This window comes from Mchenga conophoros, linkage group LG12 (genome assembly GCF_057382185.1).
Source record: "Mchenga conophoros isolate Kocher_MC1m ecotype Shallow Benthic linkage group LG12, M_conophoros_male_GT1.1, whole genome shotgun sequence".
Lineage (NCBI taxonomy): Eukaryota > Metazoa > Chordata > Actinopteri > Cichliformes > Cichlidae > Mchenga > Mchenga conophoros.
In genome coordinates this window covers 7608881-7624072 of record NC_140537.1, presented here as the reverse complement: position 1 = coordinate 7624072, position 15192 = coordinate 7608881, and the positions used below count along the sequence as shown (strand labels likewise).

General features: G+C 41.7%; 1 protein-coding gene across 1 annotated transcript; it reads right to left on the bottom strand.

The window, feature by feature from the left end:
• Positions 1–790: 790 nt before the first annotated feature.
• On the bottom strand, positions 791–13452 carry LOC146562077 (uncharacterized). Its single transcript, XM_085295034.1, has 3 exons — positions 11046–13452; positions 9034–9259; positions 791–3632 (listed from the first exon to the last, which is right to left on the bottom strand). The coding sequence occupies exons 1-3, from the start codon at positions 13316–13318 to the stop codon at positions 1251–1253; spliced, it is 4881 nt and encodes a 1626-aa protein (XP_085151160.1). The 5' UTR covers positions 13319–13452; the 3' UTR covers positions 791–1250.
• Positions 13453–15192: the final 1740 nt, after the last annotated feature.

The window sequence follows — 15192 nt, the reverse complement described above, 5'->3', positions numbered from 1 at the left end:
GGACAGTCAATCTCCTGATGAAGACAGAAAACAGACAGAACAACACCGTAGATTTGAAGAATTAACAGCAGGCAGAAGACAGTACAACTGACCTAAAACACTGAAGGGTCCAGCAGCATGTATGTTAATGGAACATGTGCTCTGAATTACAAGCTGGAAAGAGTACCAGTGACATGACTGTGTGAAAGCACTGCATTGGACTGTCTGAGTTCATATTTGCCATGCTGGGAGTTAACCGCCAAGAAAAGACTGAAAAGATGAAGAGAGAATGAACAGAGAAGAAGAAACGGCTGATTTGGGCCTGTGTTTGATTTGGGAGGCCACACAGGAAGCTGTGAGAAGAGGGGACGAGGACCGGTGAGAGGTGAAGGCTGGACGTGTTCAAGTGAAAGTATAGGAAAATTGGGTTGAAAATTGAGGCTGAACTTGTGGGGTTTAGAAATGTCCAGAGCATCGCAACAGAAAGGTGAATTAAAAAAAAGAGAGAGAGCGGGATGAAGAAATAAATAAACTAATAATACATAAATGAATAGAAAAATCTTTTGTATATGGCGCGGTGCTGTGGGCACCTAAGTCTTTGATAGTGTAGAATTTTCAAGTCAATACCATGGTTGCATCTACTGAAAATCTCTGTGAAGCTTAAATCTCAATGACCTTGACTTCAAGGTCAGAGGTCAACTTTTCTGAAAATCAGAGGAGTTTCACATTCATAACACAGGTATGTCTACTAGGAGGCTGAAGGGTAGCTCTATATATTTATAAATAATCAAAAACAACAATTATTACGCAATTTATTTCCAATTTGTATGGAATTTATTTCTGTAAAGGTGGTGTTTTAGGTCTGATTGAAGGACTGATGTGATGGTAAGGTGTCCACTGCTGCGCTTTGAAGATTGGTAGGCTTTTTTTTTTAAATTTTCACAAGAATTGCTACTTCCCCTAGAGTTTTGGCCACTCCAACAATCAGAAGATTTCCCTATGAGCAAGCATTTAGCGACAGTGGGAAGGAAAAACTCCCTTTAAAAAGGAAGAAACCTTCAACAGAGCCAGGCTCAGGAAGGGACAGCCCTCTGCCACGACTGGTTGGGGTGGGGGGAGTGAAAATTTAAAAAAAAGAAGCCAAAGTGATCATTTTTGGAGCAGCTTAATTAATTTTTGCATTGTAATTTGCTGTTAATGTCATTTTCCAACCCCAGTTTGTATTTTTATCACTTTTGTCCAGGGTGGAAGATGCCATGCTGGAGACTGATTCAGTATGGTCTTTCAATGTTGATACATGGGAACCTTTTAGAGAGGCCAGGGCTGAAAAAGGGATGCCGGAGAACCTGAGAGGGTGTTATCCGCTGGTGTGCATCCAAGGCCAACATCTGTTTAATTAGGCTGACAAATAAGCGTTGGCCCGCTTCTGGTCCTCGTCTAAACATCATTAGCTGTTCAAGGTCATCCAGACGTGTAAGTATTATGTATCTTGTCTCCAGGGATTCATGTCCTGTCCCTGGAACAGAGTCTTTATATTGTTCTTCCGTCTTAAATGTCCAGCGCTGTTGCTTGTATTTGTCTCCAATGAAATAGTTTTCAGTGTACACGCCAGAGTCTAGCACATGATCTGGTGGCTGACCCTGAGTCTCTATGATGAATTTCAGATAATCATAGTCATTCTCCGAAGGGTAGAGTGGCAGCCCTGTAGCAAGCTCCACAGCCACCAGCCCCAGAGACCACATGTCACTTGCTTCATTGTAAGGAAGGCCAAGCATAACCTCAGGTGCACAGTAACCAACCGTCCCCACAAAGTCACCAGGTATCACTGCAGACGCAGGACATGCGAGGCCAAAGTCTATAAGTTTGACTTTGATGGGAGACTCATGGCGGTTTACAACCATGATGTTTCCAGGTTTGAGGTCAGCGTGCACTATTCCCACAGAACTCAGGTGGGACAGAGCATTTGTGATTTGACCTAAAATTGGCCTGACTTCGCTTATGGGGAGACCCTGTTTATTCCGGTCCCCTATGTAGTCCCACAGGCATTGATCAAGGAGTTCAAATTTCAGGCAAACCCGCTGTCCGTCGTGGAAAAAGCCGTTCCATTGAACAATGTTGGCGGCATCTGGATCCAACCTTCGCAGCTGCTCCAGGATGAAAATTTCCACATGTGCCTGTTGCAGAATATCAGGGTCGCTCTTGTTGACTTTAATGGCAACAGCTTGGTTGGTTGTTGTGTCGCGGCATTTGGCTACAATACCAAAGCCCCCTTCTCCGAGGAAAGCCTCTACCTTGTAGTGCTTTCCCAAAATGCTCCCTTTAACTAATTCAAGCTCATCTGAGCTGAATGATGGACTGGCTGATGTGTGGACGAATACTTGCTGAGAAAATTCAACCGAGTTTTGAAAACTGCAGTTGATTTTCTGTGATCTCTTGCTTTCCAAGTTTGAAGGGTGCTGAAAGACCACAGGGTTTTGTGATATTTCAGCACTCATGTCAATGCACAGGGAACTCTTAGGGCTGAAAAAGGGATGCCGGAGAACCTCCGAGGGTGTTATCCGCTGGTGTGCATCCAAGGCCAACATCTGTTTAATTAAGCTGACAAATAAGCGTTGGCCAGCTTCTGGTCCTCGTCTAAACATTATTATTTGTTCAAGGTCATCCAGACGCGTCAGTTTTATGCATCTTGTCTCCAGGGACTCATATCCTGTCTCATACTGAAATTGTTGGTCAGTCTTAAATGTCCAGCGCTGTTGCTTGTCTTTGTCTTCAATGAAATAGTCTTCAGTGTAGACGCCAGAGTCTAGAACATGATCTGGTGGCTGACCCTGAGTCTCTATGATGAATTTCAAAACATCATAGTCTTCATTTCCAGGGTAGAGTGGCAGCCCTGTAGCAAGCTCCACAGCTACCAGCCCCAGAGACCACATGTCAATTGCTTCATTGTAAGGAAGGCCAAGCATAACCTCAGGTGCACAATAACCAACCGTCCCCACACGGTCACCAGGCATCACTGCAGACGCAGGACATGCGAGGCCAAAGTCTATAAGTTTGACTTTGATGGGAGACTCATGGCGGTTTACAACCATGATGTTTCCAGGTTTGAGGTCAGCGTGCACCATTCCCACAGAACCCAGGTGGGACAGAGCATTTGTCAGTTGACCTAAAATTGGCCTGACTTCGCTTATGGGGAGACAGTGGTTTTTCCGGTCCCATATGTAGTCCCTCAGGCATTGATCAAGGAGTTCAAATTTCAGGCAAACCCGCTCTCCGTCGTGAAAAAAGCCATCCCATTGAACAATGTTGGCGGCATCTGAATCCAACCTTCGCAGCTGCTCCAGGATGAAAATTTCCAATTTCGCCTGTTGCAGAATATCAGGGCGGCTCTTGTTCACTTTAATAGCCACAGCTCGGTTAGTCATGGTATCACGACATTTGGCTACAATACCAAAGCCCCCTTCTCCAAGGAAAGCCTCTACCTTGTAGTGCTTTCCCAAAATGCTCCCTTTAACTAATCCAAGCTCATTTGAGCTGAAGGATGGGTGAGCTGACATGGTGAAATGTGTCGGCTTGGTCGGTGAATTGCTAAGTAAAATTCTCTCAAAACTCTCCAAAAAGGGTTTGCTTGCTGTCAGGTCAAGGTCCGTTGAGCATTAAAGTTTAACAGAGCAAAGCTCCTACTTAAGGGTTTTTTCTCTCAGCAAGATGATGACATAACAAAGGATCTATGTCATCATCTTGTGATGTCACAAGATGTCACCTTTTTTCACAAGATGCATTCCATTTGGATCAAAGGCATTCTATTTTTTCAGTTGAAACACTAAAAAAAAACAATGTTTCAACAGGCCAGGCTGCATTTTCTGCTGCGACATCTCAACAGGAGATAATAAGATAAAGACAAGGAAGACTGGTGATCTATCCATATCAGCAACATCGGCAGGTTTCTAGTGCAGGAAGTAATAAATTCAGCCCTCGTGTTTGCACTACAGGTTGCTTTCATGAGTATTTCTGTTTTTGTGGTGGGGGAATTTTTCCTCGTTCCAACGATGTAAACAAAAACATTAATTGTGCTTTCCGCAATGACTAGTAATCATTTTGTCCTACTGTTCATTTACAGAACAGGAAAGGTTTTGTTTGGTTATGATTGTTTTGCAAGAAATGCTTCAATCACAGTGGGGTAGTCTTGATTAAAATGTTATGTGAGAACTGTGGCACCATGTGTGACCAGATATTGGCATGTAGTCGTCGCCAGACTGTCATCAAAAGTGTGAAGTTTGGGACAGACTGGACAAAATACATTTTTAGAGATGAAAATCTTATGTCCAGTGATAAATGATCAAAATTCCACCACAAACATGGCTTTGACGAAGATGTCCCTTTCTGAAGTAACCCCAAAAAGTTCCTGAAGTAACCAAATGGAATTTAACCAGTGACCTCTCACTTTGCAGGCGAATGTGTAAACCAGCGATGCCTGGAAAACACTAAAACTGTGCCAAAATGTCATTTTACATTCAAAATGGCGGACTTCCAGACTTCCTCTTTGGATTGGGTTCACTGAATCTGTGTGTAATAAATGTCATACACGTATTTCAAGCTGTAAATAAGTTGTTAGAAGTTCTTTAAAATTTCTTAAGTGGTGCTGTAGATCCATTTCCGCAGTGCCAGTCACTTTTTAAAAAAAAGTACATTTTGACCTGATGTGAAGAATGCAAAAAAATGTCATTAGTTTGGAAGCATGTTTGGTATATGATATACTTGCCTGACTAATAATAATTTATTATTACTATTACTACTGTTGTTGTCGTTGTACAATGGAGCCTTTCCCCTGTGAATGACCAGCTCCCAGCTAAAATGTGTATTTTGTGCCATTTATAAGGTCAGTGCTTTATCATACCTTAAACTGTGCAGGGTAAAAGCCTCAGTTGCTGGGAAAAGCACAGGTGTATTAGAGTTTTTCTGAATTGCTAAAACACTAAACCCCATTGTAAAAACTAAACTGTCAACTATGAAAACTCTTTCATCAAATCAGTCCCACTGTTGCCAAAATCTTAAACACTATTCAAAGCTCAGTCTCCCATTTAGCAAAACTCTAAACACAAAACACACTTAGCAGTGTGGTGCACCTGTTGTCGTGTGAAGGCTGTGTGCAGTAGTGATGTCTCCTGTGTGTCGAAGCTTTGAAGCGTGTGTCGGGTAATCTCGTGGTAGTTTTGTAAAGCGCGTATCGAGGCTTGCTTTGATTACGTATGCAGTGATGTTCGAGGCCTCGCGGGCAGTCCGTACCACGTGACTGATTCAGGAACTGGCTCGCCGGTTTGCACCAGATTCTAAATAAATTGGGCAGCAAAACACAGCTGATTCCCCGTCACATTGTGTTGTGGAATTGGATTACGTCCCAGTTACATACTTACTTGAACATTTCTCCTTCGATGGAACCAGCAAGGAAGAGAATATTTGTCTGACAACATTTAATCTCATCTCTCCTAATAAAGTATGCACACAGTAATAAATATCACAAATGATAAGTACCATAATATAAATCAACAACACCACAGATCTTATAATCTGATTTCTGTCTTTTAGTTTATTACAGTTTTTTCTGAATGCCTAAGCACATTTTTTGTAACTATTGGCTAATTTTGCAAAACTCTTCACACAAATAAGAAAACCTGTCACCCAATAATCAAAACATTGTAGTTCTCTTGCAAAAGCAAACACAGCTAGATTAACTCTTCACACCTTCGTAAAAATGGTGTTTCCGTATCAAACAGTACACACAAGCCATCATCTACTAAGCACACAATGCGCCAACTGCACACTGATGGTATGAATACAAAACACATCTGGCTTTTGCTTTCTCTGTGCACAAGGTAGGCTATGTCAGTTTGAGCTCATACTTCTGTCATAGATCCATAAGCATAGAGGGATCCAAACTTCAAGTACTGGTGTACTTGAAACACATCAAAACAAACACAAGTGTTCATTTCCAAGTATAGGATTATTTGCAATCGCCATAATGACTATATGGGTTACTTGGTCTGCAGTGAACATGCTTCCTCTGCCCCCAGCATCTGGTCATCTAGCAATTCTGTAAAGTAACAATTTCAGTATTTTTACATCAATGGTATTGGTGTGTTTCTCATTGGCATATGGCAGTGCTACAAATCTTTGTGCGAAGTGACTGTACTAACCGATTCTCATTTCAAGATGTCCTTATGGTACTTGCTACAGTGTAGCGGCTCGAGTTAGGCTGGACCCGTTGGCCAGCTACCCTCAGGGTCATTCCACGGTTGATTACATGGTTGATTACATGGTCCACTATTGTCATCAGCAATTCTATTTCTTACTCTTCCTACCCTTCCTCTCCCCCCTCCTCATCTTCCTCTCCCCCCTCCTCGTCTTCCTCTTGCTCCTCCTTGTCCTTGTCATCCTCTTCATCCTACTTCTTCACCTCCACGTCCTCTTCCTCGGCCTCCTCTACTTCTCACTCTTTCTGCTCCCTCCATTGTACTCCGCACACACAGCTTACCTGTATTATAGTGCTTAGGCTGATTGCAAAGTGAACTAATTATCTAAAAAAGTTTTCACATGTGAAAGTGTGCCAGACAGTTGGCAAATTAGTGTTAATGATAGCCATACATGTGTATACTTTTGCTAGGAGTGTGTTGGAAATTTGGTAATTGAGTGTTGTGCAGTGAATTGTGCCTACCGTTTTGCAAAGTGTGTGTTACAAAATTGCAAACTGAGTGCAAAGCAGTTTATGTGCTTTTAGTTTTGCAAACTCAGTGAGTGGTTTTGCTATAAGTCTGAATAGTTTTAGAGATTGTGCTACAGGAATCACAGTTAGGGTTTAAGCATTCAGAAAAAACTGTAAGTTTAGAGGTTTACACATCACATCATTATAATCATTGAGCCTGTCTGACTTTAATCGTCCACTTGATGGCGCAGTAGAGCCAATGAATCGTCACAATGCTTCGAACCATGAGTCGACCAGTTGGATGGAAAGCTTCAGTTCATCACAAGGCTTCATCTCACCATCACTAATGAAAGCTCTTATAATTTGGCTGCTATTAGAGACCATTGATTTAGTCTCTCTTTGGTTACAACGTGGATCTTTTTTCAGACAAATTAATGAAAAAAAATATAATAAATGGAAAAACAGAGTACAAATGTGGACAGTTAACTGGATATTACAGCACGATTTCAGTGCATAAATACATAAATACAGGTCTGAGACGTAAGTGGTGCAATATTGATAGAGCTCACATGACTCCGTCCTGTTCGTATCCCAGAAATCCACCAGGATTTTAGTGCCTCATATACTGCACAGGTCATTGGCACACCTGAGATTCAGGACGACATGCTAAGCAGTGCTGTGTCACCATCAATAATACACCATATTAATGCAAGGTACAATTACAGCTGGGCTCCGCCACATTTTATTTTAACAGAGGAAATAAAATATGCAGAGCTAGCTGAGTTGGTTGAAATTCAGTTGCTACTTTAAGAGAATTTCATACAAGAATAATTGAAGATAAAATAGGTTATTAAAGCTGTCATCATTGCTTCAGTGCCATATTCTCTCTGCTGTAACTCCGATTTGAAGAGGGCTTGTTTAGGCAACAACTCAGAGCACTATACGATCACTGCCGGTCACTTAGGTGATTTGTTATAAATGTGAAAACAGCTATGCAGGTTTAATGCAAGGAAGTCTTTACTCAGTGTTTGGCATGGGTCCTAAATGAAGGAGGGGTAGTCTGTCAGTCACTGCATTCCTCACCTGCATGGGAAACTTCCCAAACTGGAAGTTATCAGAAACATTGGAGACAATACTGAATCCACCAGAGACAGCTGGGACAGGTCCTAGTCATTACCATACAGAAAAGAACGGATTTATTTCAGTTCAGTTCAAATTAATAAGGTGAAGAAAAAACAGAGACTGCATCTTATGTGTTTTCTATTCTATTCTAGTAGTTTTAGAATCCAATAACTACACAAACAATCATGGCAGTGAGGTGTGGAGGGCCAGGAGTGACAAAATGAATGAATTAAATATGCCATTAATTATTGAATTAAATGTTTCATTATTTAATTAAATGCCCATTCACTTCACTAGTGTTTGTAGTTGTTGTTGAGAAATGCCCACTGAAAGAATGGCCACCAGGGCAAGTGCCTGTAATCGGATTACAGTAACTCGTTACTTGTAACGCATTACTGCCCATCTCTGTTGAGAACAAATAATGTAAATGAATAATAGTGTTCAAATTGTTCGTTAAAACTCTGCATATCTCAGAAAAACTAAAAAAAAATCAGCTTTCTTCACTCACTTCTTTACAATGCAGCCATTACAGTCTTCTTTGATTGGTCGCTGCAGGATTGCCATTCTTCTCATGTTTAGTTTTTTTTCCTATCAGTGCTTTAATTCTATGAAATAAATTTTTCAAAGTCACTTTTTGCTTTCACTAGCTTGTTTTTAGTGTCCCACTTTTGGATCTTCTGAACTCACTCTGATTAAAGTTGTCATTGTACTAATGTTATTCATGTGCAGCTGACTTCACAGCTGTGTGTGGGGGTTTTTTTTGCTTTTTTGCAACTTTTTGTGATATCTAAATGTTTAACCTGTTCAATAACATTATTACTATTCAGTGATTATTATATATGATTATCACTTGGCTACGTGAACATACATAAATCTGTTCAATCTCAGCGACACAAGCATGTCTTCATGCGCACACACAGTTTCTACTCCCATTCATTCAGGTTTATATTTACAACTTTTACAGGACGAATGGACAGCCATCACTTTAAGGAAAAACAAAGAGAGAGAGAGAGAGATTATAAGTTCAGGGCAGGTCAGTTTTTATAGAAATGCATAGATGTGTGTTGTACTTCCATCTGGCTTATTACTTTCTAATGCAGGGGAAAGACATTGGCAAAGAAACACCTACTACATAAATAGTTTGATTTGAAGTTGCTCTTTTGAGTCCTCTCTATTGACTCTGACATCCTGCTGTTAACAGTTTCATGGTATTGCTTTGTTTGCTTTAAACAAACCTCACAGGGTGGTAGAATATGTCTGCGGTGCAGAGGTCCTTGGATCGCCTCTCTGTTGTCTTTGTTGACAGCAATGAAGGTGGTGAAAGAACTGCTCACTCCTGATTGGACACTGAGCTGCACCACCTTCTCCTTCACTCCTCCATCTTGCTGTCCTCTGAGCTCTCTCTCCTTCATCTCCAGGGAACGAAACAGAGTGCAAGCACCCAACCTGTGGACTGTTAATCTGCAGACAAGGAAGAAAACATTTACAGTTCTAATGTTTCCTATTTTTGCTACATTTGTGCATCACTGACTTTTCTGTTTTTCTGTACTGAGGGTGCATTCTTTTTATATTAGAATTAGTAGAGTTACAGAGGGTATATAGAGTGTGAACATAAAATAAGAGCTTGATTAGGCTGTAGAAACGGATGAAAATCCAGTAAAGTGAAGAGTGTGTGTGTGTGTGTGTGTGTGTGTCTGGCAGGAAGTGAAGCAGGAAGTCTGAATATAGCTTGTGAGCTTGTGAGAGACGTTTCAAAAGGAAAACAGAGGAATTAGAGAGTGAAAGTGCTAAGAAATAGTAATGAAAATGATATTAAATAAATGTCTTAGTGTGTTAATACAGGTGCCCATGGACTTGGCTCAACCTCAGATGAGTACAGCGGCAAAATGATAGATTAACATAATTGGAACGAAAAACAGGCCAGGCTTTGGCTGAAATTTTACAGCTTCACCTCTCATCCTGCCCTTATCCTGAGAAGAAGCTTAAAGGACAGTCAATCTCCTGATGAAGACAGAAAACAGACAGAACAACACCGTAGATTTGAAGAATTAACAGCAGGCAGAAGACAGTACAACTGACCTAAAACACTGAAGGGTCCAGCAGCATGTATGTTAATGGAACATGTGCTCTGAATTACAAGCTGGAAAGAGTACCAGTGACATGACTGTGTGAAAGCACTGCATTGGACTGTCTGAGTTCATATTTGCCATGCTGGGAGTTAACCGCCAAGAAAAGACTGAAAAGATGAAGAGAGAATGAACAGAGAAGAAGAAACGGCTGATTTGGGCCTGTGTTTGATTTGGGAGGCCACACAGGAAGCTGTGAGAAGAGGGGACGAGGACCGGTGAGAGGTGAAGGCTGGACGTGTTCAAGTGAAAGTATAGGAAAATTGGGTTGAAAATTGAGGCTGAACTTGTGGGGTTTAGAAATGTCCAGAGCATCGCAACAGAAAGGTGAATTAAAAAAAAGAGAGAGAGCGGGATGAAGAAATAAATAAACTAATAATACATAAATGAATAGAAAAATCTTTTGTATATGGCGCGGTGCTGTGGGCACCTAAGTCTTTGATAGTGTAGAATTTTCAAGTCAATACCATGGTTGCATCTACTGAAAATCTCTGTGAAGCTTAAATCTCAATGACCTTGACTTCAAGGTCAGAGGTCAACTTTTCTGAAAATCAGAGGAGTTTCACATTCATAACACAGGTATGTCTACTAGGAGGCTGAAGGGTAGCTCTATATATTTATAAACAATCAAAAACAACAATTATTACGCAATTTATTTCCAATTTGTATGGAATTTATTTCTGTAAAGGTGGTGTTTTAGGTCTGATTGAAGGACTGATGTGATGGTAAGGTGTCCACTGCTGCGCTTTGAAGATTGGTAGGCTTTTTTTTTTAAATTTTCACAAGAATTGCTACTTCCCCTAGAGTTTTGGCCACTCCAACAATCAGAAGATTTCCCTATGAGCAAGCATTTAGCGACAGTGGGAAGGAAAAACTCCCTTTAAAAAGGAAGAAACCTTCAACAGAGCCAGGCTCAGGAAGGGACAGCCCTCTGCCACGACTGGTTGGGGTGGGGGGAGTGAAAATTTAAAAAAAAGAAGCCAAAGTGATCATTTTTGGAGCAGCTTAATTAATTTTTGCATTGTAATTTGCTGTTAATGTCATTTTCCAACCCCAGTTTGTATTTTTATCACTTTTGTCCAGGGTGGAAGATGCCATGCTGGAGACTGATTCAGTATGGTCTTTCAATGTTGATACATGGGAACCTTTTAGAGAGGCCAGGGCTGAAAAAGGGATGCCGGAGAACCTGAGAGGGTGTTATCCGCTGGTGTGCATCCAAGGCCAACATCTGTTTAATTAGGCTGACAAATAAGCGTTGGCCCGCTTCTGGTCCTCGTCTAAACATCATTAGCTGTTCAAGGTCATCCAGACGTGTAAGTATTATGTATCTTGTCTCCAGGGATTCATGTCCTGTCCCTGGAACAGAGCCTTTATATTGTTCTTCCGTCTTAAATGTCCAGCGCTGTTGCTTGTATTTGTCTCCAATGAAATAGTTTTCAGTGTACACGCCAGAGTCTAGCACATGATCTGGTGGCTGACCCTGAGTCTCTATGATGAATTTCAGATAATCATAGTCATTCTCCGAAGGGTAGAGTGGCAGCCCTGTAGCAAGCTCCACAGCCACCAGCCCCAGAGACCACATGTCACTTGCTTCATTGTAAGGAAGGCCAAGCATAACCTCAGGTGCACAGTAACCAACCGTCCCCACAAAGTCACCAGGTATCACTGCAGACGCAGGACATGCGAGGCCAAAGTCTATAAGTTTGACTTTGATGGGAGACTCATGGCGGTTTACAACCATGATGTTTCCAGGTTTGAGGTCAGCGTGCACTATTCCCACAGAACTCAGGTGGGACAGAGCATTTGTGATTTGACCTAAAATTGGCCTGACTTCGCTTATGGGGAGACCCTGTTTATTCCGGTCCCCTATGTAGTCCCACAGGCATTGATCAAGGAGTTCAAATTTCAGGCAAACCCGCTGTCCGTCGTGGAAAAAGCCGTTCCATTGAACAATGTTGGCGGCATCTGGATCCAACCTTCGCAGCTGCTCCAGGATGAAAATTTCCACATGTGCCTGTTGCAGAATATCAGGGTCGCTCTTGTTGACTTTAATGGCAACAGCTTGGTTGGTTGTTGTGTCGCGGCATTTGGCTACAATACCAAAGCCCCCTTCTCCGAGGAAAGCCTCTACCTTGTAGTGCTTTCCCAAAATGCTCCCTTTAACTAATTCAAGCTCATCTGAGCTGAATGATGGACTGGCTGATGTGTGGACGAATACTTGCTGAGAAAATTCAACCGAGTTTTGAAAACTGCAGTTGATTTTCTGTGATCTCTTGCTTTCCAAGTTTGAAGGGTGCTGAAAGACCACAGGGTTTTGTGATATTTCAGCACTCATGTCAATGCACAGGGAACTCTTAGGGCTGAAAAAGGGATGCCGGAGAACCTCCGAGGGTGTTATCCGCTGGTGTGCATCCAAGGCCAACATCTGTTTAATTAAGCTGACAAATAAGCGTTGGCCAGCTTCTGGTCCTCGTCTAAACATTATTATTTGTTCAAGGTCATCCAGACGCGTCAGTTTTATGCATCTTGTCTCCAGGGACTCATATCCTGTCTCATACTGAAATTGTTGGTCAGTCTTAAATGTCCAGCGCTGTTGCTTGTCTTTGTCTTCAATGAAATAGTCTTCAGTGTAGACGCCAGAGTCTAGAACATGATCTGGTGGCTGACCCTGAGTCTCTATGATGAATTTCAAAACATCATAGTCTTCATTTCCAGGGTAGAGTGGCAGCCCTGTAGCAAGCTCCACAGCTACCAGCCCCAGAGACCACATGTCAATTGCTTCATTGTAAGGAAGGCCAAGCATAACCTCAGGTGCACAATAACCAACCGTCCCCACACGGTCACCAGGCATCACTGCAGACGCAGGACATGCGAGGCCAAAGTCTATAAGTTTGACTTTGATGGGAGACTCATGGCGGTTTACAACCATGATGTTTCCAGGTTTGAGGTCAGCGTGCACCATTCCCACAGAACCCAGGTGGGACAGAGCATTTGTCAGTTGACCTAAAATTGGCCTGACTTCGCTTATGGGGAGACAGTGGTTTTTCCGGTCCCATATGTAGTCCCTCAGGCATTGATCAAGGAGTTCAAATTTCAGGCAAACCCGCTCTCCGTCGTGAAAAAAGCCATCCCATTGAACAATGTTGGCGGCATCTGAATCCAACCTTCGCAGCTGCTCCAGGATGAAAATTTCCAATTTCGCCTGTTGCAGAATATCAGGGCGGCTCTTGTTCACTTTAATAGCCACAGCTCGGTTAGTCATGGTATCACGACATTTGGCTACAATACCAAAGCCCCCTTCTCCAAGGAAAGCCTCTACCTTGTAGTGCTTTCCCAAAATGCTCCCTTTAACTAATCCAAGCTCATTTGAGCTGAAGGATGGGTGAGCTGACATGGTGAAATGTGTCGGCTTGGTCGGTGAATTGCTAAGTAAAATTCTCTCAAAACTCTCCAAAAAGGGTTTGCTTGCTGTCAGGTCAAGGTCCGTTGAGCATTAAAGTTTAACAGAGCAAAGCTCCTACTTAAGGGTTTTTTCTCTCAGCAAGATGATGACATAACAAAGGATCTATGTCATCATCTTGTGATGTCACAAGATGTCACCTTTTTTCACAAGATGCATTCCATTTGGATCAAAGGCATTCTATTTTTTCAGTTGAAACACTAAAAAAAAACAATGTTTCAACAGGCCAGGCTGCATTTTCTGCTGCGACATCTCAACAGGAGATAATAAGATAAAGACAAGGAAGACTGGTGATCTATCCATATCAGCAACATCGGCAGGTTTCTAGTGCAGGAAGTAATAAATTCAGCCCTCGTGTTTGCACTACAGGTTGCTTTCATGAGTATTTCTGTTTTTGTGGTGGGGGAATTTTTCCTCGTTCCAACGATGTAAACAAAAACATTAATTGTGCTTTCCGCAATGACTAGTAATCATTTTGTCCTACTGTTCATTTACAGAACAGGAAAGGTTTTGTTTGGTTATGATTGTTTTGCAAGAAATGCTTCAATCACAGTGGGGTAGTCTTGATTAAAATGTTATGTGAGAACTGTGGCACCATGTGTGACCAGATATTGGCATGTAGTCGTCGCCAGACTGTCATCAAAAGTGTGAAGTTTGGGACAGACTGGACAAAATACATTTTTAGAGATGAAAATCTTATGTCCAGTGATAAATGATCAAAATTCCACCACAAACATGGCTTTGACGAAGATGTCCCTTTCTGAAGTAACCCCAAAAAGTTCCTGAAGTAACCAAATGGAATTTAACCAGTGACCTCTCACTTTGCAGGCGAATGTGTAAACCAGCGATGCCTGGAAAACACTAAAACTGTGCCAAAATGTCATTTTACATTCAAAATGGCGGACTTCCAGACTTCCTCTTTGGATTGGGTTCACTGAATCTGTGTGTAATAAATGTCATACACGTATTTCAAGCTGTAAATAAGTTGTTAGAAGTTCTTTAAAATTTCTTAAGTGGTGCTGTAGATCCATTTCCGCAGTGCCAGTCACTTTTTAAAAAAAAGTACATTTTGACCTGATGTGAAGAATGCAAAAAAATGTCATTAGTTTGGAAGCATGTTTGGTATATGATATACTTGCCTGACTAATAATAATTTATTATTACTATTACTACTGTTGTTGTCGTTGTACAATGGAGCCTTTCCCCTGTGAATGACCAGCTCCCAGCTAAAATGTGTATTTTGTGCCATTTATAAGGTCAGTGCTTTATCATACCTTAAACTGTGCAGGGTAAAAGCCTCAGTTGCTGGGAAAAGCACAGGTGTATTAGAGTTTTTCTGAATTGCTAAAACACTAAACCCCATTGTAAAAACTAAACTGTCAACTATGAAAACTCTTTCATCAAATCAGTCCCACTGTTGCCAAACTCAGATCTGCCAAAAAACATCTTAATGCTCCCCGATATATTTTGTGGACTGATGAGAGTGACATCCAGCACAAAACTAATGCAGCATTTCATAAAAGCAATATCACACCAGCTCCTGAAGGACAATGTCTGGCCATCAGTTTGTGCCTTGAAGTGGCACAAACTGAAGTGTAATTGGGTTATGTAGCAGGACAACAGATGTGAAAAACACCAGGAAGTCCACCTATGAATGTCTCAACGTCTCAGGAGCTGCAGATGAAAACAAGCTAGCAGCTAAATCTGGTACAATGCATCCTTTCTCTACAGAGGTTCTGTTTTTGCTTGGTCACTGACAAATAAAGTGGAAATGACAAATAAATAAATAAACAAAATGAAGGGTTTGG

Excerpts from the sequence above, each read along its gene's own strand:
- LOC146562077 (XM_085295034.1), bottom strand. The coding sequence starts at position 13,318 with ATGTCAGCTCACCCATCCTTCAGCTCAAATGAGCTTGGATTAGTTAAA. Across the intron at positions 9,260-11,045 it reads CCATGTATCAACATTGAAAG|ATTAACAGTCCACAGGTTGG; the intron begins ACCATACTGAAT and ends CCTTGTCTGCAG. Across the intron at positions 3,633-9,033 it reads ATATTCTACCACCCTGTGAG|TGCTCAACGGACCTTGACCT; the intron begins GTTTGTTTAAAG and ends GTTAAACTTTAA.